Source organism: Paramacrobiotus metropolitanus, unplaced genomic scaffold, assembly GCF_019649055.1.
Source record: "Paramacrobiotus metropolitanus isolate TYO unplaced genomic scaffold, Prichtersi_v1.0 Parri_scaffold0000119, whole genome shotgun sequence".
NCBI classification, from domain to species: Eukaryota; Metazoa; Tardigrada; class Eutardigrada; order Parachela; family Macrobiotidae; genus Paramacrobiotus; species Paramacrobiotus metropolitanus.
In genome coordinates, this window is record NW_026570339.1 from 1 (window position 1) to 25,535 (window position 25,535).

The following is a 25,535-nucleotide window of genomic DNA, read 5'->3' on the forward strand; positions in this document are numbered from 1 at the left end:
GATGCGTCTTCAACGGGCAGCATCAGCAAGTGTTTCTTGTTCTCTGTCGAGAGGGCTTCCACTGACTTTTGCGCGCCTGATCAATCAGACATCGATCAGGTCAGGTCAGGTCAGGTAATTGGTCAGGTCCGACATCGATCTTGTGCTCTTCGACTTGGAGGCTGAGCGCTCGATCTGATCCAATCCGTGCCGAGGACGTCACTGCCTTCCTCCACTGCCGTCCCACCAGTGAGTAAGCCAATCATGCGGAAGACGGACGGTCTGGGTGAAACGTGCATCTCAACGCATCAAACTGTACGCATTTGGCCAGTCTCATCTGGGCTACATCTGTTCCGTTTTACTGTTTCTTTGCGCGGCGCTGTCTGCGCGAGAAATTAGCCATAATTGCACACCGCAGTGCCGTTCGAGCAATCGCCAGTTACTGCTACTCGAGGATCGGACTCCCGTAACGACGCTAATTATAACGAACCGAACCGGCTCGGAATAATCCGGCTCTTCACCGGATGGAAGCACCAGGAAGCCGCTTGGCACAACCAGATCAGACATCCTGCGCTATTCCATGTCCCAAGGTACATCACGCAAATGATTGTGCACAAGAAGCTCAACAGCTAACGGCGCGCTACCCGCCCGACCATCCAAACACATGCGCATGCAGCTTGAATAAACTCTTGAACAAAACTTATTCTTCTGCAAGTGATGTTCTCAGCCTACACTCTCTGTCGTGTTTTAAAGCCGCTCTGTTTTCCGCCTGCTTTCTCTAACATTTCCATTAGTTTTAATCCCATGCTAGACTGTCACCTAGCCGGCAATGGGCTAGCAAGTACCTGCTCTGACTATGATTCAATTATTCATTCCCAAATTTTACCTGACCAACGCGAATTAATAATAAATATTTATTGAGTGCAACTTACAGTGGCATGAACCGCGGTGTGTAACAACGACAAGAGAAAAAACAGCATAAAATGAATATCAACGGACTGGACACCGGGCAAGAAGACCCAACCGATGATTAACGACAACAAGCAACGCGCACACTCACTCACCGGACACAAGACAGCGCAGAAAACGAAGCCCCGCTGAGAAATCACTGAGATCGCCACGAAATCAAGACCCATCAACATCATCCAACTGAGCCACAATTATAATTACAATTAATTATAATTTCTCCAAAATTCCCACTAATATATCGCCGTTGAGCCGGGCGCAGAATAATTACAATTTCATCCGGAAATTCCCGATAATTCCCGTTGTGGATCAGCCGGTGAGCCAGGCGCTGACCCGGCCCACGGAATCGCCGACGTACAACGCCTTGTGATCGCGACTGAAGGCCACCGCCGTCACGGACACCTGGCCGCCCTTGGGGGGGCCGCCCCCGCCCCCGCCCCCGCTGCCGGGCCCCTTCCGACTCAGCGCCAGCGGGATGTTCAGCGTGGCCCGCAGCGTCAGGCGCCGCTGCAGCTGGTCGGGCCGTGGGGCCTCCAGGACGATGGCGGGCGGGGTGGGGATAGGCGCGCCCCCCGGGGGCGGCAGGTGGTCGTGCAGCGCCTGGTGCAGCACCGCGATGTCGTGCGCCAACATCTGCGGGAGAGGGGAGGGCGGCGGGGGCTCCGCGGCCAGCGGGGAGTCGTCCTTGACGGGCGAGGGCAGCTCCTCGGTGTCCTGCGGCTGGAGGGGGCCCCCGCGCCCGCCCATGGCCGCCGCGCTGACGCTCCCTGCAAACACCACCTCCTGAACGTGTTCCTGGAGGAAACGGACCTCCCACTCACCGTGGATGCTTAGGCGACGCAGACTGACCACCGGATCGCGGACGTCGGCCTCCTCGTCCTCCTCCTCGCTGTCGCGGTGCCCGGGGTCGACGGACAGCCGGTCGGGGACGTCGGCGGGGTCGGGCGGGAGGTGGCTGGCCGGGACGAGCTCCTCGGACCACAGGCGCAGCAGGCCGTCGTTGCCGCCGGTGAGGAGGACGTTGGCGGGGTCCCACTCGCTGGCCTGGCTGAAGGCCACGCACAGGATCTGCTCGCTGGGCAGCGCGTGCCCGCCGGACACGTCCAGCTTGGCCAGCAGGTACCCGTTGATGTCCCAGTAGAAGAGGAACGTCCCGGCCGCGCTGGCCATGTCGCCTGCATTTTATTTCCATTTATCACGATTTCTAACAATTTTCTACAATTTATTGCGCTTTATTTTGATTGCTATTTTAATTTATTACAATTTAATATGATTTATTTTGATTAAATATGAATTATTTGGAATTAATTCGGTTGAATTTACCGGTGAGATCGTTGATGGCCACGGCGGAGACTGTCAAGGGATGTCCGCGTAGCTGGCGGAGAAAGGTCAGTCCCTGCAGATTCCAGACGATGCAGGTGCGGTCCTTGGATCCGCTGATGGCCAGGGAGTAGATGGCGCTGGCGGCCAGGCACGTCACCGGCTCGTAGTGGCCGTACAGGTGTTTGTTGAGGATCAGGCGGCGCCGGCGCGCCAGCGTGTACACGCCGATGACGCCGCTCATCCCGGCGACTAAGTAGACGTCGGCGCTGGGGCACACCGCGCACAGCACCTCGTCTTCGTCGCGCAGCTCGAAGACGGCTAGCGGCCGGTCGGCCTCGAAGCTGCAGATGCGCAGACTGTGGTCGGGGAAGCCCCAGGCCAGATAGCGGGAATAGTGCGGCGGGATCGGCGCCTTGTTCTGCTCCATCGGCAGACAGGACTTCTCCAGGGACACAATGTGCCCCACCGGACTGCGCAACTCTACAGATTAATCTGCCTATTATTTTCCTATTTATTTTTTTATTTTTTAATTATTCTAGATTATTATTGACTGTATTTTAATTTTGTTCATTGTAATTTATTATTCATTGGTTTTATTATTTTTAATTTTTATTTGCTGACCTTTGCCGGCCAAGAGGACCGGCTGCAGCCGGCTGACGTTGTGGAAGACGAGATCCTGGCGGCCGGCGGCCACTTTCTTGACGGGATGCGGCTTCTTGAAGATCTGCGAGGGCACCTGGCCGAAGTTGTTGATGAAGGCGATGAAGGCCTGCTTCTCCAGCGGATCGCTCATGTTGTCCAGGTCCACGGCGCCCTCGTACATCCACCCGTGGAACAGGTTCTTGGCGTCCACCGCCGCCGGACCTGCGCATCATTCAACACATTTTTATTTTTATTTTTCCCATTTTAATTTTTTTTATTATTTTTTTCATTTTTTATTTATTTTATTTTATTTTGATTTTGTTACCCTGTTGTTTGTAGCCGAAGATGAGGTCGATCCACTCGTGGAGGTGCGCGGAGACGTAGTCGCACTCCAGCGCCTCGCGGTGGACGCGGATGAACTCGCGGGCGTCGCCGCGCGCCCATGCAGGGAGCACCACGTCGTCCAGCTGCACGCCGCTCTGCTTCACGCCCAGATCGAAGCGGTTGGCGTTCAGCAAAAAGTCCGGTAAATAAAAGAACTCCGGGATCAACTCCTTCACATCGGCCATGTTGTTCTTGGCTGCCGACAGCCACGCGTCCCCCACCGAATGGAACATCCGGTCCGCCAAATCGAAATTACCGCCCTAAATTATTTATTTTATTCACAATAATTATAATTTATTTTTCTACAAATTTTTATTATTTTTAATACCGATTTTTAACGTAAATTAATTTTACACATTTATACTGTTATTTATACTTGTTAATTTTTGTTGATACTAATAAAATTATTTTTTATTTCAAATTTATTTTCACTTATATAAATTAATTTTCTTTTTATAAAATATTTTAATTTTATAATTTTATTTGATATTTTTACGGCATTTTCTTCACCTGTAAATGCAGAAAATACTGCGTAAAGGGCTCGAGTCTCAGCAAATAGCTGGCAACGATCATGGCGGTGGAGTAGTGCGTCCCATAAAAAAAGGGCGTGTCCTTGGTGTGGGGATCCCACTCCTTGTAGCGCTTGACGTAGTTGGACAGGCGCTCGTCCGTCTGCGCGCCCATGGGCTTGGAAAGGTCACGGAAGGTGGCGGGGTGGTTGAGGTCGAGGACGGGGCTGTCGTAGTCGGCCAGGATCCAGGGGAAGACCGGGTACTGCATCAGGTCGTTGTAGCTGCGCCCGGCCAGCGTGTTGAGGAACATGAGGTACTGGAAGTTGCTGATCTCCCCGCGCACCCACCGCTGCGTCACCGACGTGTCGCCCATCAGGCTCGACAACAGCCCGGAGTGCGGTTCCACCTTTAAATTAATTTATTGCAATTAAAATAATTTTTTTTCAATTATTAATCCAATATTACAGTTAAATAATTTAAATTTCAATGTTAATTAATCCGAATGTCCACTTACACCAATTAAAAAATCGATTTATGTACGTAAATACCAATAATTAAACTAAATCAAATAACTTGAAATAAAATAAACAAATAAATTTAATTAAAAATCTTTAAATAAAAAAAACTTTTTAATTAAAGTAATCAACGTATTAATTATATAAAACAATTAATATTTTGTTACAAATTAATTTACAATTTAAAATTATTCTGATAAATTATACTGCATATAAATTTTAAATTCACCTGAGCACTGCGTTTCTGGCCGGCGACGGACGCCGACGCCGAGTCGGTTAAATTGGGCGCCAGCGCTATTAACCGCGCAAAGACCCGCTCGATGGTGTGCCGCGGGAAGGCCAGGAAATTGGTCCGTCCATTCGTGCAGAAGATCTCCACGCCGATCTGCTGGAGCAAATAACGCCGCCGCAGCACCTCCCGAATCTCCTCGTAATGAAATTTCTGCCGCCGGCGCTTCCCCACGATGACGGAGGGGAGGACGGGCTCCCGCTGCGCCACGGGGATGGATTCGATGTCGCGGATTTCGCGGGTGGACAGGAGAGTGAAGCCGTCGATTAGATAAAAATGCTCCCGACCCAGCAGCATCAGGCCTTCGTAGGCGTCCAGGCCTTCGACACGCGCGCAACGAAATGCGTAATTAATGGTGTCGCCCTCCTCCATCAGGCGCCGGATCACCGTGTCGTCCGAGCCCTCCTCTTCCTCCTCCTCTTCGCCCTTTTCCTGCTCCTCCTCCATGTCTGCAACACATTCAACCGGGTTTCAATGTAATTTTAAATTAAATTCCCACTTAATTTGAACTTTAATTCATTTTTCCTATTTTTTAATGGCAGTCGCTATGGCAACCGCCCTCAGTTTACCGTCCAGCGCAGTGGCATCCTCGTCCGTGGCGCCGTTGGCCGGCTCCATCGCAGCGCCATCGCTCTGCTCGGACTTCTTTGTGGTGGTGCGCAGCAGTGTTTTCACGCGACCACCGGCTTGTTCTTCCTCGAAATACGCTCTGGAGTCCCAGCTGACCGGGTAGCGCACCTTCTGTTTGCCGCCTTCCGTCTACACATTACAATAATTCTAATTAAATTAAAATTTTATTTAAGGTTATTCTCAATTAATTAAAAACCTAATTCAATTTTAAATTGATTTTATTTGATCTATAATTCAGGCCACGCCCACCTCGCCCCCGGGGGCTATTATCTCGCGGTAGGCGTAGTGCGTGAAGAAGTCGGCGTTGTCGACCAGCTTCTTCCTGACGCGCATGGGCCCCTCGCTGCTGTCCAGCATCCACTTGGCCAGTCTCCAGGGCTCCTCGGGCCCCCACAGCGCCCGCTCCCTTAACAGTTGCTCGCTCTCGCACTGCGCCCACTCGTCCTCCACCAGCCGGTTCAGACTGCTCTGCGCGCGCTGCAAATGGCTCAGCTGCTCGGCGACGTACTGGCTGACCAGCAGGCAGTGCAGGCGCAGTTGGTGTAAAAACAGCGCCGGACTGATCTTGGCCGGCGGGAGGGTCGCCTGCTTCAGCAGCGCCTTCTGCCGGATGGTGTACGCGCGGACTAAGGAGCTCGGGAGCGCCTTCTTCACCGCCGCCATGTTCATGCCCACCCCGCCGCCCGGGGCGGGCGTCGGCGCCGGCTGACTGCGCCGCTCCCCGGCGTCGAGGAACGCCGACCAATACTTCGCGGTGACCTCCCGCACGAACTCCTTGACGTCCCGGAGGTCGCTCTCTAGCACCCCCCGGGGCGGCCGCAGCATCTCCCGCAACGCCCCGCCCCGCGACTCCACCACCACGCCCCACAGGGACCCCGCGGCGGACTCCAGGAGCCCCCAGCCCTCCGCCACGGCGCCGCCGCTCTCCGGGTACGCGTGCCAGGTGCTCCCCGTCCCAGATTCGATGCTGATGGGCACCCGGTCCACAATCAGACTCAAGCAGTAGGCCAGCGCCCCCAGGAACCCCGGGTCCTGGTTCGCGGGGTGGAAGATCAGTCCGCGGTGGTCAACGAGCTTGTGGAGGGCGTCGAGGACGGCCATCTGCGTGGCCACGGTGTCGGTGGGCCGGGCGATCTGCCAGATGAGCAGGCGGTCCAGCGCGGCGAACCCGGCGTCCAGGACGCCCGCCGGGATGCGGGAGGGGGCGTCCCGGACGCCGGCGGTCAACAGTTGGAGGAGGAAGTCCAGGATGGGCATGTCCAGTTTGGGGAGGGCGCCCTTCCACAGTTTGTCGACGAGGCGCTGCGCCAGTTGGAAGATGTTGGGCGGGACGTGGTGGCGGTGGCCGGAGGGGTGGATCCACATCCCGGAGGTGTCCACCAGGACGTTGAGGGCCAGGAGGTGTTCCATCAGCACCGCGGCCATCTCCGTCTGGTAGGCGTTGACCTGGGAGGCTTTGCAGGTGTCCGGCGCCGCCTCCAGCCAAGATTCCGTGATTAATTGACATTTTTCCGCCGGCAACGCCAGCGAATCCTGCAATTTACGCAAAAATAATTTTTAAGATAATTAATATTGGTAATAATTTTTAAGAAACCATAATTTTTAATTTTAAATAAGTACACAATTTTTATTTCTTTTTTAATACTTTTTATTCTTTTTATTACCTTTTAATTTCTCGACATATACAAAATTCACTAAATCCGATTTTTTAATATAGATTAATGGCAACGCTTGCGATTTCTTGTAAAATAATTACCGTGACGAGCATCCGCAGCAGATCGAGAAGCAACCGGCGCGAATTGGACGCTTTGTTAATAAAGAGCGGATCCTCTTCATTCGCGGTGAAGAGACACCCGGCCAGCGCCCCGACAAACTCGGGCGTGGCGGCGAACAGCGAGAATTCCGTCCAATTATGGTACATATAGATCAGCACTTGCAGGACACAGTTGGCGTTGTCGGAACTCCCTTGCTCGATGCATCCGCGCACCATGGACAGCAGGACGTAGACCGCTTCCGGGCAGACGATGTGGCAGTCCTTCAGCTTGATGGCCATCCCCGGACTGGTCTGGAAGAGGTTCCACCACACACTGTCCAGCGTCAGCGCCACCTCGGGGTCCTCGCGGACGTCGGCGCGGCGCCCGACGAAGAGCCCGAGCACGTTCATCCAGGCGACACTCAGCCGCGCCACCTCCGGGAGCAGCAGCTGCAGCGCCGTCCACCCGGACACCGCCACCAGCTCCAGGTTGGGCTGGAGGCTGGACTGGTGGCTGGGGATGAGGCGGTGCGCCTCGGAGCGGTGGCGGCGCGGCGCCGGGTCCCGCAGCCACGACCCGAAGTGCCGGCCGTCCCGGAAGGTGGCCAGGTTGGCCGGGTGGGTGAGTAAGAGGTCCGTGAGGGTCTCCAGGACCAGGACGAGGGAGTGGACGTGGAGGGCGGGGTGCAGGAAGGACAGGAGCCAGTCGAAGCCGAGAAAGGCCGAGACCAGGTCGGCGTAGGTCTCGGAGAGGTGCCGCATGATGGTGAGGCCCGTGTTGCGGATGGCGACGGCGGGGGTGAGGCGGGACTCGGCCGTGGAGGGGATGCTGCAGATGAGGTACTGCGCGAAGGATAACACGTCGCTGTTGCTCTTCCCGGAGCTCTTGAGGAGCAGGCGGAGCAGCTCGCCAGCGGTCTGGAGGACCTGCGGGTCCAGGGCGTCGTTGCCGGCGGAGATGAGCAGGAACTGGAAGACCTTGCGGATCAGGCCGCTCTCGCATAGGAGCTTCGCGCTGGAGTTGCCTTCTTTGCACATCTCCACAAAGTGCTCCAAGAGGGAGCGCTGCAGCTCCGCGTTGCAAGACTGCCACAACTACACAATTCAATTTAAATTTAACAATAAATTACTGCACAATTTCTGCAATTAATTATAACTCTTAGCAAATTTATAGTTAATTTACAATTGTTACAAAATAAAATGTGTTAAATCAAATATTAATTTAAATTAATCAATATAAAGATTTTCAAAAAATTATTTAATAAAAATTTGTGCTGACCTGGATGTCGGAGAGGAGATCCTCGAGGGCCTTGCGATCGCCGAGATTCTCGCGCGCAGCAACCTCGCGCTCGCCGCCCGGCTGCGTCCCGGCGGCCGTCGCGGGTGCCGGCAGCATGGCGGCGGCGTGCGGCGTGTGGTGGCCGGTGACGGCCATCATGGAGAAGGCCAGGTGCAGCACGTGTCCGTTCAGGCACTCCTTCTTCCGCTTCAACATCATCCCCACGAACTGGAAGCCGCCGGCGCTGACCATCTGATCGCGCAGGAAGCTGTTGGTGCGGATGGCGCAGAATAAACACTTCATCGCCGCGTACACGTACTCCGTGTCGTTGGCCATGCCCACCTAAACAACAATAAATTCACAAATAAATCTACAAATATTTTAAAAATAAATGCCAAAATAAATTCAAAAATAAATCCACAATATTTACAAAAATAATGCCTAAATAAATTCACAAATGCATAAACCAAACAAAATATTAATTTAAATATACAAATAGTGTAAAAATAAAATATAGTGCAACCATAGCATGTAAAAACATGATAAAAATAATCTGCAAAAATAAAATACAAAATAAAGGGCAAACAAATACAAAAAAGGGAAAAATGGACACAAAAAGCAGTGGAAAAATAGCTTCAAAAATAAATACAAAAATAAACAGTCACTGACCATGCCGAGGAGCGGCCAAATCCCGCCGATAGGCAGCAGCGCCTGGTGCGCCGGGCGCGGGGAAAAGAGCCGCACGCCGAGATAGCCGACCACAGCGGAGCCGATGCCGCGGGCGGTCCCGCGCAGATGCGCCGCCGAATTATGAATTAATTTGACCGGCGTGCTGGCGTCGTGCGAGGACAGCGCCAGATGGCGGGCGATGGACTTGCTGTCGTCTTTATTATAAATCTTCCTTATGCGGGCCACGGACATCTCGGTGACCATCAAGGGATTCAGCCCGAGGAGCACCTTGTCGTCGGGGAGATTTAAAGCGGCGCACTGCGGGTCCTGGAAGTTGCCGTGGTAGCCGGGCCCGAGGGAGGACAAGAGGGTCACCTGCGCCTGGTTGAGCGCCTCTTCCAAGAGGAACATGTTGGCCAGGCGCCAGCGCAGTTTGCAGGCTTTGCGCTGGATCGGCTGCGTGCCCACCGTGCCGGAAATGGACGCCGCTGTTCAATTACAATTAATTCCAATTTAAATGTCTTCAAATCAGTTTTATACCGAATTACGTAAATTAGGGACAATTCTTATTAAATCAAAACTGGAATTAACTTACTATCAAATTAAATACAGTAGTGGAAATTTTTGTTAAATTAAAATTAATTTGAATTCGTCAAATTAAACGGCTGAAAATTTTTAATAAATAAATTACAAATTTATATGGAAGAAATATTTAAATTCTCACCTGTGGCTAAATGGGCCGCGCCGCCGCCCGGATTCTGCGGGATGTAGGCCAGTTTAAACTGGCCGAGATTGCGGCTGTCCAGGTAGATATTGCAATATCCTGATTTGACCAACGTCTTGCCCTTTAACAAATCATCCAAAAAATTAAACAAATAAATACAAAAATAAACCACGAAAATATATTGTAGTGAAGTGGCTACGGCAGTAGTTGCGCGTAGCCACCACACTACATATATATATATAAGAAAAAGGAAAATAAAATCCGCTGGCGAATTAGTCGCATACCAGGGCGACGACGATGCAGTGCCAGTGGCCCTCCTGCTCGCGCAGCACGCCGACGTCGGCCAGCACGGTGTCGCCGCCGGCCTCCGCCTCGGGGTTCTCGGCGCTGTTGTGCTCGCGCGTCGACACCAGCAGCTGGATTCCGCCGCTGCCGCTGCTGTTGCCGGGTTGAATTAAATGCACGGAGAGGCAGGTGAGGTTGTCGGCCGGCTTGGCCAGGTGGCGCGTCACGTCCAGCAGGCGGATGCTCGCCGGCCGCCCAACTGTCCACGCAGAACCACGTCACCAGACTCAGGCCGCCCGCCGGCGGGAACACGCGCAGACCGCTGCCGATCCCGCCCACGATGCCTGTGTAACGAAAAACCCAATAAAAATTACAAATAAATCTCATGAAATTATTTACAATAATTATAAACAAACTTTTCATATGTTTAGCTCTATTTAATAACTTGAGCGTATTAAGAAGCCATTTATTTTAATTTAATGATTGAAAAAATGTCTTATAAGAAATAAACTGAATTAAAATTAAAATAAACTGAATTTAAATTAAAATATCTCATGAAAAATTCCAAAAATTGCGGAAATACCTGCGGGTTCACTGGCGGCGAGACTGCCGTGCAGCGCGAAGGTGGGCTGGCTCTGCGGCGCGATACTGGGCAGATACAGCCCCCCGAAGCCCTCGTAACTGAGATCGAACTCGACGAAGGCCGGCGGCATGGTGCTCTCGCGGTCGCGCAGACTGATCATGGAAACCAAGGTCTTGATGCGCGACAACGGCAGCTGACAGCCGGATTGCACGAAGCGCAGCCGCAACAGATTCCTACACGAAGCACAAGGTTAACACCGTCTTTTTAGGGATGATTAAGGAGCTGTACCGTAGTTCGCGCGGGCGCAGACTCTGCGCCGCCAACCGCTCGAGGATGTACTGCATGAAAGGATTTAATGGGTGCTCCTCGTCCGCCAGCGCCGCTTCACACACGGATAAGAGATCCTGCACCATCCCGGCCTCGCACATCAGCTGCTGGTTGCGCTCGTGCCGCACCAGCGATTTCAGTAGCTCCGACACGAACACCAACAACGACATCCAATTCTACAACCCATTTCTTTTATCATTTTTTCGTTATTTAACTTGCTATAATTTTCCATACTTATTTGCATCAAATATTTTAATTTTTAAGCACGTTTAATCATAGAGATTTTTAATGGTAACAATTTCAGGATGCTTACGGAATGTTGGGGAATGAGGGAGGGCAGGAGATCGAGGATGACCAGGACGGCGCCGGCGTGCACGATGGCGGCGTCGCTGAGGAGCGCCTCGAAGTTGTCGGCCCAGCCGTGCCGGTAGCCGTCCAGGGCCATTAAATACAGACTGCGGAAGACCAGACAGGCGCAGTGCAGCGCGTCCGCCCCCTCCGCCACCGTCTCTGGATGGAAGAACGTCGCGCCAAAATCCCCATCGTCTGCGCATTCTACAGTAAAACATCTACCTACAGAAATTCAACAAAATTAATTCGACAATTTAGAAAAACTTATTAATTTATTTTCAAAAAACCCAAACCAAATCCACCTAATCCATTTTAACAATTTAATTTAACAAGTATCTCATTGGCAGAATGCAACGGGTGCGAATTGGTGAGCGGATGTCTTCATGGGAACGTGTGTACGCAGGTGTGCCACAGGGTTCCATTCTCGGTCCATTACTTTTTATCATTTACCTGAACGAATTGTTGAAAATAAATTTACGTTGTCCTGATGTCCGGTTAGAAAGTTTCGCTGATGACACGATCTGCTATGCGATAGCAGACACGAAGTCAGGTGCAGCAGACAAAATAACCGCTGTGCTTCCAATAATTTGTGAGTGGTTTGAACTGAACCGCTTGGTTGTCAATGAAAAGAAGTCTAATGCTCATGATCACTTCAGCGTACAGTCGGGACAAAAGCATCGTGTCGGTTGATTTGAATGGGCATAAGCTTGAACCGGAAAAATCAGTGAAGCACTTGGGAGCGATAATTGACGAGCATTTAAAATGGGACCGACCAAATTAAAAAGGTTCAAAAAGTGCTTATCATGGAGTCGCCCTCATAAACAGTGTGAAGAGCGGGCTGCCGGTGCCCCAACGCGTTGACTTTATCACGCATTTGTCCAGTCTCATCTGGACCGTTGCTCCACTGTGTGGAGCGGTGCGCCTGTGTCCACGCTGGAGCCGCTACGGCTGTCGCGCAAAGAAAGCCATTCGAGCTATTGCCAACTATGCGAAGTGTCCACCACCGACCTGATGAAGCAACACGAGATAACGCCACTGTTTAAGCGATGGAAACACCAGGAAGCAACTTGGCTTTACAAAATTCTGCACCCGGAGAAGTTCCAAGTGCCCCGTTACCTCACCGAAATGATCGTCGTAAAACACGATTCCAAACCGTACAGCCTTCGAAGCGGAAACAGGACCTTCATCGGAAGGACAGGGAAGGACAAGGACGGGGAAGTCCACGTTGGCGTGGAGGCTGAACAACGTTATGAGCCAGCTAACCGAGGCCAGGCGACATTCTAAGAGCAGTTAAACGCTGTTTTTCGTAATGCACTGAAGCATGTTACTATTAATTGATGCCTTTCTTTTCTTAGTACTTCTCTTGTTTTGTGGCTTTTGCTCTAATTTCATGATTCCTGTTATTTAGCCAGGTTTAAATTCCCAGGCTAGAACTCGATCCTAGCCTTTTAATGGGTTACCTGCCTGCCGTACAATAAACAATAAATAAACAATAATTTCTTAAACAAATTTAGCCACTTAATTATTTTGGAAAATTAATCGAATCTTATTCTAAAATAATTACTTTAATTTATTTAATTACTTTGCTCGGGATTTTCCAGGATTTTCGGGAGCACGCGCGTGCCAGAAAAGCAGCCGATCAGTCGCAGCGCATCGGTCAGCGCCGTCCAGCGGATCTCCGTCTGGAAATGTTTAGCATTCGATGGCTCATACCGCATCGCCGTGGTGATCGTCTCGATGATCCCGCTCAAATACCCGAAAACCTGCAAAATACCATCGACACATGACACATGAAAAATCATAAAAAAAGGTTAAAGAAATCCTAAAAAATGCTAAAAAAATGCTAAAACAATCCTTAAAAAGTTCCTAAAAAAATCCTAAAAAATTCATAAAAATTCTTAAAACATTCTTAAAAAATTCCTAAAAAATTCCTAAAAAATTCCTAAAAAATTCCTAAAAAATTCTTAAACAATCCTACTTCTGTGCTGAAGGTCGCGAAGGCGTTTTCCAGCGCCACGATCCCCGAGACGAGCGAGACGAAGGCCCCGCTCTTCCTGAACGCAATCCGCGCGCGATGCGACTCGCGCAGCGCGCCGCACAGACACCGCAATAAATCCTGTTTGATCCCCAGTCCGGAGCGCGAATTGTTGAAGCACGTCAGTAGATGCTGCAGATCGTCGTCGCAGCCCACCGACGTCAGCAGATGCTGTAATACATTCAGCAGCGCCGGCCGCTGCGCCGTCTCCGCCACGATCAGCGCCAGCAAGTGCTGCGAGCCGCCGGCTTCGCGGAACAGCGGACAGTTCTGGTTGTTCTGCTTCAGCACGGATTGAAACACGTCCAATAAATCCGCCGGTACCTCTCCGTCCTAGAAATGACATTTAAATATTTTTCCCGATTTTTGACACGATTTCCACTGATATTAGTTACAGAAAAATATTTAAACATAATTTTTTGACTGATTATTTCGCTAGTTTCTTCCCCCTACGTGTTTTGTTTTGCTTTTTCTAAATTGCGTTTAATTAAAATAATACAACTACCCCACCCTAAACATTTTACGTTTTTTATAAAGGTCATCTGACGACCTTTAGAAAAATTTATTTAAATATTAAAAAAAAAACTTTCTCTATATTAAAACGCTTACAACGCACGCAGCCCCGTTGAATTGTGAAACTTAAGATAAAATGAGCTAAAGAAACTATGAAAAATACCTCCATGGAGACGAAGCGCCGCGTGAGCACCTCCACCAAGCCGACATCGCGGAAGACATCCTGAAAGGTCACGTCGTGCAGCAGCAGCCGTTTGAGCAGACTCAACGCCCCGCGGAAGAACCCGGAACCGGCGTGCTCCTCGCGCAAGACCAGCGCCAGACTGGCCAGCTCCTTGCAGGGCACGTAGCTCAGCTCGATGACGACGTGCTTCAGCAAACTAAACCACACGGTCTGCAGGTCCTCGGTGAGGACGCGCATCTTGGGGGTCAGCACGCTGAGCGTGTTGAGCGCGTGCTCCATCAAGAAGTAGTTGGCGTCGTCCCACACGCATAGTTCGTTGATGGCTAACAAGATGGAGCGCGCCGTGTCGTGGCTGGTGGTGCGGAGGAGGAGTTCCTGGAGGGCTTGGAGGGCGTCCAGGTTGCGCAGGGTGAAGGGCGGGCCCTTGGGGCGGGGCGGCTGGAAGGAGACTTGGCGGAAGGGGGAGGCGCTGATCTGCAGACGCAGCTCGGCCGGGCCGTGCGTGGAGAGGTCTTTATGATGGCGATGAACTGCTCCACCATCTCCGCCGACTCATCCCCGATCCTGACAGGAAATTAATAAATTTCACGCATTTATTATATCGTTAATTTTTAATGAATTTATTCGGTCGAAATAGCATATATGCATTTACACTAATAAATTAAATTCAAATTTAGGTACATTTTACAAAAAAATTGTATATAGAAATCTGTGACGGCCACTGACCGCAGGCCGAATTCGACGAGGAAGCCGAAGCCGTGAGCAACCCGAAAGTCGTCGATCATGGTTTGATTCTTGTCGAAGGCCTGCTGCAGGAAGACCGCGACGTACTGGAAGATGGCGAAGATCTCGGCCGGCTGCAGTTGGTGCACGTTGCGCAGATTGTCCACGCAGATCTTCAGACAGCCCTTACCTATTCATCAACGCCACATTACTTCATAATTCGTCAAAAATTCGCAGCAAAAATGTATGCCATACAACCAAGACCTTTCCTTATTTAATTTACACGGGTACACTCTAATAATACGGACAAGGCCGAAGAGCGCATGGCCACTGCACTACGAAATTCGGCACTAACAGCACATATGCCCAACGGCAATCCAGTGCGCCGCATTCGAAGAATAATTGCCTTAATTGTCAGCGCCGGTATCTGCACTTACTGTGGATGTAGCCGAGGACGGGCGGCGTGAGGGCGTGGCGCGCCATGACGCAGACGGCCTCCTGGCAGCACTGCCGCCAGACGTGGTTGTGCGCCGGACACGGACTGCTCGCCGCGATGAACAGCAGCGCCAGGTCGTCGCGTTTCGCCAGCTCCTCCGCTCCCAGCCCGCTGCGCAACACGTTGCACAGAATCTGCAGCAAAAACACCGCAAAACTCCAACTACTGTATCTAACCCTTATTCATCGTCAGCTTGCCGGAGGTGAACACACACCAGCCGCTACACTACGAAATCCCTGATTCTGTGCACCCAGCATCGCGCAGAATTGAATTTAAACAGTCTATTTTACACAAATACTACGCCAAGTCCACAAAAAATGGTCAAAAAATTTCTAAAAAAATGGAAATGGTAGAGTTTGAAATGAGAGAAATGATTTGAGTTGAGTACGGAAGGAGAAGCGGAGAAATTAACTGGTGGACTGACCTCGCAGATGACGGCGGCCAGGTTGTGGCGCGCCGCGTCGGCGTCGGCGTTCAGAGGCGGCGGGAGGTCGAAGAGGAGGTAGAAGGCCTTGACGAGCGTGGAGGGCAGGTTGCTGGCGCAGAGGAGGTCGGCCAGGCGGCCGGCGCAGGGCGTCAGGCACTGCAGACTGGCCAGCAGCAGCCAGCCGTGCGAGAACTCGCTCGGACTCAGGAACTCCACGATGGCCACGCTGGCGCCTTCTGCAACACACATCACACAATAATTATCATCCCGCTCATTCCAAGACCCGAAAAAACCGGCATTTTCACCATAATGAGCGTTTCCTGCGGCAGTTATGCGTAACAACGTGAGCGGCATTTCGCAATGGCTAACACAATATTACGGGTTTAATATAGCCACCGACATGGTCAAACGATTTTTTGCGTAAATAAATAAAAACTTTTTGTTAATACCGGTGCTGTACTGGTAAACTTTATTGGATTCACTGTACGGAAAATACGGAATCGGACACTTTACTTGATACTAGCTCCGTAGATCGTAAAATCAATTAAGCTATTTTCAACAAAAAGATCGCTTTATTAACTCGGAAAATTGTCATGTGTCCAAAACTGTTGACTGCAGAAACTACAGATGTTTTAATTGGGGGGCTACTGTAGCCCGTACACTACGAAACACGACTTCAATAAACCGGCTGTTAAGTAAGTACATACATGTCGCAGTTGCTGAATCTTCGAGAAACAAAAAAAATCGTAGTCAAGAAAATAAATAAAAATTGACGATCCTTCTTATTTAAACTAATAAAAAAATCCAGAAAATGGATACAATATTTTGCAAATCAGATTCTGACAGTACTCTATATCAGCTCATACATTACCGAAATACTCGTGGAAATTGTTAAGTGGGCAAAAACAGAGTACGTACCGGAATTGCGGTCGCCCGCGCGTTTGCGGATCTCGTGGACGAGGAGACGGCCGACGGCGCTGGCGAAGAGCGGCAGATCGGGGAACTGCGCCTGGATGTGTTCGAGGGGGGCGGTGCGGAACAACTTGACGAAGATGGGGATCAGCGAATACAGGCGCTCGTCGGCCCCCGCCCCCGCCCCCGCGGGGCCCCCCGCACCCCCGGCGCCGCGCGCCACGCACTCGGCGAAGACGCGCTTGAGGTGCTGCAGACTGAGCAGGTAGTCCTGGTTCTGGCTGGCCGCCCCCCGCCCCCCACCACCCCCCGAGGGGGGCGCCTCGGCGGCCGGCGCCGACTGCACCAACTTGCGCAGACTGTTCATCCTTAACAACGCCGAAACATTGTTCCAAACAGGGAATGCGCGATTCGGGAATGACGGGAAGATTGTCCAGAAAACAGGGATCAATCGATAAATGCCAATCAACAAGGGGAAAACAGCTGCCCCCGGCCAAACACAAGCTGAACACACAATTTGGCTGTATGAGCCTGATTAACCCATTACTGCTCCTTGGATGCTTTCTCCGCAATTTCCGCCGAACCCCACGTCACATCACGACAGCGGCTAATGCGCGTCAAGACGGGCTACTTGTGCGCCTGTTACGCGCGGGAAGAGTGGGTCCTGTGGGGAAGAGTCTATTAAAAAGTTGTGCTCAACTTTTAGCCTTGAGACTTGACGAATGCGATTGAAGTTCAGGCGTGTTTGTGGCTGGCAGCGTGAAAACGCCACAGATCGATCGGCTGCGGAACCGAGTGCGGGCGTGCCGCGCTGAGGTTGGTTAAAAGGCGGTTAGTGGGCGGATACGTGGGGCGGTTGGGCTGGTGGCAGGTGTTCGTGTCGAGGCGGAGTAATTAGCGCTGCTAACGGAAGGACAGGCTGACACCGGAAGTGGATGGGATCAGGAGGATGCCTGGATAATTTGACGTCTGGCAGTCACTTCCTTCCCTCAGACACAAGGACACACCGCCACGCAAGAACGTAATTGCGTTTTCCCAGCTTTTCCACGGCGCGTCTGTGTTGTCGTACTGCAGACAATTAAGTACAGTACGAGTACGAAGTACAGTTAAATGCGCCGGAAGCGGCCGAATTCCATTGATTGCAATTCCATTAACAAAATGGAAGGACGCGTAGCGCCGTATCAGTGGGTGACGGCAGCGGAATTGGTATTCCCATGGCTGATGAGTGCACGACGCACGTGTTGTTTTTTTGGCCAGTCGATGCAACTCGCACTGCGCCAGTGAAACCTGAAATGTGTGTTGACATTTCTCATTTCTGCGCAACATTTGAACAACTCGCGTTGCTACAAGTTAGCAGCAGGCGCGGTAATTTCGCCCGATGGATTGGTGTTATTCATGGCGTCGCAGGTTGTTTGGATAACGAGCCAGTAAGTAGCAGTGTGAGTGTGGAGCTGGGCAAATCCGTGGAAGGAAACTTGCTACTTGCCTCGATCGAGGATCCGCGCCATCTGTCATCCATCTGCAATCTTATCGATTGGCTCCTGGTCCGCTCCATCAACTGCCTCTCTTATTTCCTCGACACCGTTATTCTGTATCCGAAGGAATTGTTTATTCTGGGAAAGAGCGAGTGACTGGGATAAGCGGGAAGAAAAAGGGGAAGACGTCCCTGTTTACGCAGCTGTGTGTTGTTTTGGATGTTGTTGTTGTTTTGATTGGGGAGAGGACGTTTGAGCGTCCGTGGGTGCGGGGAATGAACGGTCCGGGGGGCCCCCTGGGCGGGGGCGGGGAGCGGGAGACGGGGGGTCCGTCGACGTCTCCGTCGGGCGCGGGAAGCGGATCCAGTGCGAACGCGATGCAGCCGCTGAGCGACGAGCAGCTGCTGCGGATGCCGCGCGACGAACTCATCGGGCGGCTGCGCAGTCGCGAGAACGAGTGCGTCAGGTTGCTGCGGGATCGCGCCCAGCTCATGAAGGACGTCAACCGCACACTCCAGGTGCGACAAATTCACAAGCATTATCTTGGCTTTTTTATTGATTTATTAATTGTCTTTCTGGCACTGTTGGATAAGAAAATTGCCCGACTATTTAAAACAATTTAATTCAATCGGGAAGATAGAATTATTATTGCAGAATATTTTTTTTTCTTTTAATTACCGGAAAACTGTTGGAAAAAATGTGGATTTTTTTCTGTGAAGTGATAATAAATTAGTAAATAAATGGCATAAAATGAAATTAAAAATATTAAAAAACAGCAGAAATTAATGCGATTTTTACTGTTTTTATGACGTTATTCGAGAGAAATTTGTTGAAAAAAGAAGGTGTTACAGTTGCATCTGGCGGAAGTGCGGGGATTACGGGAGATCAACCAGGCGCTGCAGAAGGACAACAGCGAGCTGCGCGATTTAAGCTGCTTTTTAGACGACGACCGGCAGAAGGCGCGCAAGATCGCCAAGGAGTGGCAGAAGTTCGGCAAATACACCTCCACCGTCATGCGCCAGGAGGTGCGTTGATATCTCTTGCTTCTGTCGCTGTTTAATGCAGGATTAATTGTTGAACAGGTGACGGCGTACCAGGTGAAGCTGTACGAGCTGGAGCAGAAGCAGGAGAGTCTCCTGCGCGAGAACACCGAGCTCAAGGAGCTCTGCCTCTACCTGGACGACGACCGCGAGGCCAGGTAGGCTTTATCCCTAGGTGTATGTGGTTTGAAGGGATTTAACTGGAGTGTGTCGTGGATCGTGTAGGCGGCACGTCTGGATGCGCTCCGACGCGTCCGCGGACGCCGCGACGGCGCACGCGCAGGCGCGGCCCGCGCGCCCTCTCCGAAGGCCCCGCCAGCCCCTCGCTGGCCCATTCCCTATCCGGTACGGACAAACCATCTCTTTTCAAATCGGTTAATTTTTAAATGAATTTTAGAAATTTTTTAATTGATTTTTCAAATGTGAAATCCGTGTTTTTAAAACGAAAAGAAAAATTTACAGTTTATATAAAAAACACTTGTTTTTAATTTAATCGCAGCGTGTTCCCGTTTGTACAAGCACGTCGGGTGAGCGCTTTCCTGTGCGTTTTGAACAAATAAATTTTAGAAATTTAAATTAAATTTATTGAAAGCTAGTTGACAATTTTAAAGGTTAAATTAAAGCGCTTTTAGAATGAATTTTTTACAACATTTAGTGAAAAATGTTGCGGTTTGTGCAGGTTCGTCGGTGGAGAAGGGCGGCTCGTTGAAGAACACGCCGAGCAAATCGCCGCTGACCTTCCAGCAGCGTTTACCCAGCGGCTCGCTGCCGTCATTAGCGGCGGCCGCCTGCGACGCCGGCACGGCCTTCGTGGACGCCGACGAGGAGGAGGCCAGCAGCGCCTCCACGGGCAGCGGCTCCCTCGACATGTCCAAGTCGGAGCCCAACTAAGGCGCACGACAAACACGCCCGCATTCCCCGCAATTCTCACCTGCATCCGGACGATGCAGCGGAAATAAAACGACGGTGTGATATAGGTATTTATTCGGCGGTTTTATTTTTTACCTGTCTTTTGGGCAGTCGAATTCGTACGGTTGTTTCTTCAACGTGTGTTAGTCGCGATGTGCAGCTTTTTGACGGTGCTAGTGTGCAACTGAATCTCTCGTTTTTTTTTACGTACAGTCTCATTTTTTGCTTGATACGGTTGGATTAATATGAATTATTGTAGAAATAATCCGGTATAAATTCGTTGTGAATTTATTCAATAAAATTCGATATAATTAGTAATTAAATTTGCGGATGCAGTTAGTTGCAGTGGTATTTTTCAACCGGTCAAAAATACGTCATCACAAGTAGAAAAAACCCCGAGAGCTGCCGCGCGATGAAGTAATCAGTAATAGACATCTTTGGACTACGGAACGGGAGCAAAAAGAGACGTGCAGCGACGCGACGGAGGCGCAGAATCAGAATTATTATTATCGGGTTAGTCATGATCATTTTAGTGAATTTGGGACAGGGACAGGCAGGCGGTTACGTGGATAACGCGGGGTGCACCGGCTAAACGTACGGGTCATGCAGGACGCGGGCGCCCGCGGGGGGTTAGTCGCCGTCACTCCATGCTGCAATCACAAACACACAAGGTTAACCAAACGCTTTCGTCACATATATTGACTATATAAAAATTTATTTAATCGTCGCCGCGCCCGGCGAAAATATCCTCCACGTCTTCCTCTTCCTCCTTCTTTTCTTCCTCTTCCTCCTTTTTCTCTTCCTCCTCTCGGCGTCCTTCACCACCGTCTCCGTGGATTTCTTCCGCGGCGCTTCCTCATCGCGCCCGGCGAAGGTGTCGTCCACTTCTTCCTCTTTTTCCTCCACTTCCGGTTCCTTTTTCTTGGGCGCATCCTCGTCTCGTCCCGCGAAAATGTCTTCCGCTTCTTCCTCAGCTTCCGGCTCGGGTGTCGCTTCCTTTTTCTTGACGGGAGCGTCGTCATCCCGCCCGGCAAAGATATCTTCCGCTTCTTCTGCTTCCGGTTCCGGCGCGGGTTTCTTCTTCGGGACGTCGTCATCCCGATCGGCGAAGATATCGTCCACTTCCTCCTCCGTCTCCTGTTTCTGCACTTTCTTCTTCGGGACGTCGTCGTCCCGGTTGGCAAAAATATCATCCACTTCTTCCTCTTCCGGTTCCTCTTTTTCTTCCTTTTTTTCTTGGGAGCGTCGTCATCACGATTTGCAAAAATGTCTTCCACTTCTTCTTCCGGTTCGGGTTCCTCCTGTTTCTTCTTCTTGGGAGCGTCCTCATCCCGGTCAGCGAAAATATCGTCGACCTCCTCTTCCGGTTCCTCTTTTTTCTTCTTTTTCGGCGCATCGTCGTCCCGATCGGCGAAGATGTCTTCCACCGGCTCCTCTTCCTCCTCGGCGACGTCCTTGGAGTCCTGGCGTTTCCTTAGCGCCTTCCGCTTGGCGGTGGCCTCGTCGGCCTTGCCCAGTTCATCCCAGAAATCCACGACTTCGTCCTCTTCCTTCTCCTCGGTTTCCTCCCCTTCCGCCTCGGCGGGCGGTTGGGATTTCTTCCGCGGGGCGTCCTCGTCCCGGTCGGCGAAGATATCGTCCACCTCTTCCTCCTCTTCCTTCTTTTCCTCCTTTTTCTTCTTGGGTGCATCCTCGTCGCGGTCAGCGAAGATGTCCTCGACGTCCTCCTCGTCGTCCTTTTTCTCCTCCTCGTCCTTGTCCTCCTTTTTTGGGCTTCTTTTTTGGCGCGTCGTCGTCGCGGTCGGCGAAGATGTCGTCTACTTCCTCTTCCTCTATGTTCTCCTTATTTTCTTCCTTACCATTTTCATTTTCCTTCTGCAATGCATTGTATATGTATATACAAAATGTATATAATCGCCGATATATATATGAAAGGTCACTGAAAATGTATATATATACGATATACATAAAAAAGCATACATATATAGATATACTGATACATGACATCAATCACCGATATATATGAAAGGTCACTGAAAATGTATATATATACGATATTACATATTACATAAAAAGCATATATGCTGATACATGACACATCACCGGTACATACGAAAGGTCACTGAAAAATATATACGATGATATATAAAAAAGGTCACGCACTTCTCCGTTGAGGCCCTCCCCGGCGGCGGTGGCCGCAGCGGCGCCGCGTTCCTTCCGCTTCTTCGGCTTCTCCAACTGCAGGAACACCATGAGGTTGTCCATTTCGTTGGCTTCGTCGAAGGCATTGTAATCCTACGTTGCAAACAATTAAAAATACATAAACGTATACGTAAATGTATGAAAATACATGTACCAAAATGTATACAGACAAATTACATATACGAGCGAATTAATCATTCAAAGTCAAAAACAGATTGTTATATACGTATACAAAATATATGTATCAGATGGAATAAGAAAAAGTAAAAAAATACAATGCGATGTACAAGAAAAAAACTACTAAAAAGAATGGAAAATAAATGCATCAAACATGATTGGAAAGGCGAAATTGTTTGGCGGGTTTAAGCGGGACTTTTTTGGACGGACCCCGAGGAACTGCTCGTCGATGAAGATCTGCGGCGGCAGCGGCGGATGCCGTGGCGAGTGCTTGTTGGCGTGCTGGAGGAAAAAGTCCTTCTCCTGCTCGCTGCCGGGCGCCGTGATGTCGATTAAATCGTAGGGCACTTTGTGGCTGTCCAGCACCATCAGCAGCCGCTGCTGGTGCTTCCGCACCTGCGATGGCATTCATTCCATTCATTACACAAGTACCGACGCTTCAACGGAGCATATAGATATAGTATGCACTTGTGCTTTTAATATTAGCGCACAATTAGTTCGCTATAACTGAGCGCGGAGTGACCGGAAGTGACAAGAGATACACTGTAGTACAGGGAAAGGCGTTTGTCCGTGTACCTGCTAACTGCAACAATACGTTGTTTATCGATAAGCGTCGTGTTGACACTTGACGTACACCGCTGTTGACACTCTTGTCTGTAAAGCGCTTAAATCAACACCGGCGCCGATAAGACACATCGTGTAGTTTGTGCCGCTTCTCCCGTCGAAATTAATCCCGACGAATTGACGCGATGCGCAGCAGACAAAATCGTTGAGGTATCATAATTATACAGGTAATAGAACTATTCCACACGTACTACTCATTAATATATATAGATATCAGGAATTACAGCAGCTGAACAAATATCCGGTGATTTTTACTGTACATGTACTGTACTGTACCTGTGGCTGCACGTATATACGTATATACGTAACGTACAGCAATATAAATTGTGCAATGGACGTGTGCTCGTTGAGGCGTAGAGTTACTGTATATGATTACCTATTATTCACAATAATGCAGCAATAATGGAGGTACACTGGTGCTTTATTATGATTATCAAGCGCGGTGCTGTTTAGCAGTCTAATGCACTGCACTCCACTTCCGGTCGCGCTTGTGTGAGGCCCTGACATGCAAACGCAAAGCCGAGTACCAGCAACACGGATGCGCTGAAGGTTTTATTTTATTATTCTAATCGTAATATAGAAGTATGTACAAGTACTGCTCAAGGTTGCAGCTAGGAAAGTCGATCAGCTAATATATAGATATAGATATACAAATCCGTCGGCACTAATATATTACACAGCGCAACGCAGTGCATGAAGATTTCCGGCTCAGTGTTTCTGTATACTCGTGCTGCACGCGTACAACAAGACAGACATCCTCGTAAACAAAACTGTTTATAACTTGCGGTCCGCTTCGATTCCTGACGCACGTTACGACACCACCCAAATCGCATCCCGTGATGTCGATGCATGATGGTGTTGCGTCGGGATATACAGATATTACATGTACGAGCATACACATAAAGCGTGAATTGCTTATAACTATTATAATACAGTAATAATACATATTACGGTATAGCACCGAGCACGTACATCCGTATTTTTTGATATGTCAGTTTGTATAGTTTTACAATACAGTATTCTAATGTTGATTAATTTTATGTACCGGTAGGTATACTGTGCTTGCAAGCGTGTACTCAACGTATTGTAAATGTAGATATTGTATGTAATATCAGCCGGTTTGACTGCTGTTCTAGTGGGTTGGTTAATCCAGCTGACCACGAGCTGTCGGCTGTTAGTGCGGGAAAGGCTGGCACGGTCGGCAGCGATGCTGACCGGAAGCTGACTAGCGTTTACAGGGTGACGACGATGGGAGATGCACGATCATCCCATAGCGATTACGCAACACAACACGCGGTCATCGCAAGTGTTTATTAGCAAGTACAACGTAGCAAGATTCGGCGAGCAATGCAACCTGAGGAGCAAGCACAAGCGTACGCATACAGATAAGCGTGGGCAGGAAGCGCGGTGCAAGCTGCAGCAAGACTAATTTCAAGATGTTTCTGACCGTGAGATCTGGTCGGTAAAATGTAGGAAAATAAGGATTCTGATCTTCATAACACAACGTAACAACCAATAAACAGTAGAGAAAGGCAGTTAACACTCCTGCTGGTGGTACATGTAGTGTAATTTCTATTGCTACAATATAAGCAGTTTACTAAATGCATTAATATCTATATTCGGCGCAACTACATTCTACATATAAATATAGCCTGCTCACCTCTTTGCTGGAGGAGATACCCGATATATACACTTTAATCACCATCCTCTTAATTTCGCTCGCGGTACACGTAACAGCATCGGAATACTACGTTTCAGTGTCGGCAAATATACTGTAATATGATGTATAGATTCAAGAGAATCGGATAAGGAATCCCAATTATGTCCAGTGCGAGCAAAGACCACAGAGAAGATGCCCAATAACTGCTCACAGCGCAACTGCAAGCGGAAGTGCCATACACCCGCGCATGCACTGTGTCATGGCACTGCTTCGATTCCAGCACCCAGAAATGAACAGAACGAGTATAGCAGTATTATCAAGCCAGGCCGGTTCTTAAGCTTCCGCTCTTCCTGATCACTGTCGCAACAATCACAAGCATATAGATATACGTAATGATGTATTTTATAAACACACGTCCGTGATTTCTTCCTAAGAACAATGGTTGCGCGTGCTGCACAGCACGATCCAGCCGTGTTTACTGCGAGTATAGCTGCATGTACTATGTAGTACCGTCGTGCCGTCGTGGAGCAGCGGAGCGTCGCCTCACCACCGCGTCAACCCCGCTCGCTGCAACTTCGCGCTGCCGGCTGCAGTGTGCTCAGCAGTTGTGCGTGCAATTTATAGTACAGCGTATACGATAAAATACAACCGGCGACGCCTCTTCACTCTGGCTGACTGCACTACTCTGTACGCGTCTGCGAGTAGCGAGCGGAGATATGGATTATCAATCGTTTTATGACTGTACTGTTCCGCTTGTATAAATACAGCAACCATCCCGCAGCACCGGCGACTGCCAAAATGCTGTTTAATTTGGACGCCAGCACTAGCACTCTAGCAGTCGCTCGTTTTTCAAGTTCACCGCAACGGCGATTGCCGTATAATACAATATATTGCCGATATACTGTACTGTACGTATTTGTAGCTACATGCATGCACTATGTACCATA

The 25,535-nt window shown here is 50.1% G+C and overlaps 3 protein-coding genes across 3 annotated transcripts; 1 reads left to right on the forward strand and 2 right to left on the reverse strand.

Moving 5' to 3' along the window:
• Nucleotides 1-901: 901 nt before the first annotated feature.
• Nucleotides 902-17,525, reverse strand: LOC129598282 (WD repeat and FYVE domain-containing protein 3-like). The gene is given in 26 exon segments (XM_055496104.1): nt 902-1,712; nt 1,767-2,120; nt 2,269-2,748; nt 2,890-3,132; nt 3,236-3,554; nt 3,805-4,212; nt 4,551-5,059; nt 5,180-5,369; nt 5,490-6,773; nt 6,997-8,088; nt 8,273-8,614; nt 8,942-9,429; nt 9,666-9,786; nt 9,950-10,193; nt 10,195-10,294; nt 10,534-10,766; nt 10,822-11,036; nt 11,174-11,433; nt 12,794-12,974; nt 13,190-13,579; nt 13,923-14,461; nt 14,464-14,507; nt 14,670-14,856; nt 15,104-15,296; nt 15,587-15,825; nt 16,508-17,525. Coding segments are annotated over 26 exon segments (9,474 nt in total). The 5' UTR covers nt 16,869-17,525; the 3' UTR covers nt 902-1,254.
• A 248-nt stretch (nt 17,526-17,773) lies between these two features.
• On the forward strand, nt 17,774-20,239 carry LOC129598275 (coiled-coil domain-containing protein 85A-like). Its single transcript, XM_055496096.1, has 5 exons — nt 17,774-18,494; nt 18,828-19,001; nt 19,059-19,174; nt 19,242-19,361; nt 19,696-20,239. Exons 1-5 carry the CDS (start codon nt 18,252-18,254, stop codon nt 19,973-19,975), a joined length of 933 nt encoding a protein of 310 aa, XP_055352071.1. The 5' UTR covers nt 17,774-18,251; the 3' UTR covers nt 19,976-20,239.
• LOC129598276 (uncharacterized) lies at nt 20,189-25,354 on the reverse strand. Its single transcript, XM_055496097.1, is given in 6 exon segments — nt 20,189-21,136; nt 21,139-21,686; nt 21,688-21,797; nt 22,089-22,220; nt 22,515-22,700; nt 24,589-25,354. Coding segments are annotated over 6 exon segments (1,518 nt in total). The 5' UTR covers nt 24,634-25,354; the 3' UTR covers nt 20,189-20,639.
• Between the last annotated feature and the right edge of the window lie 181 nt (nt 25,355-25,535).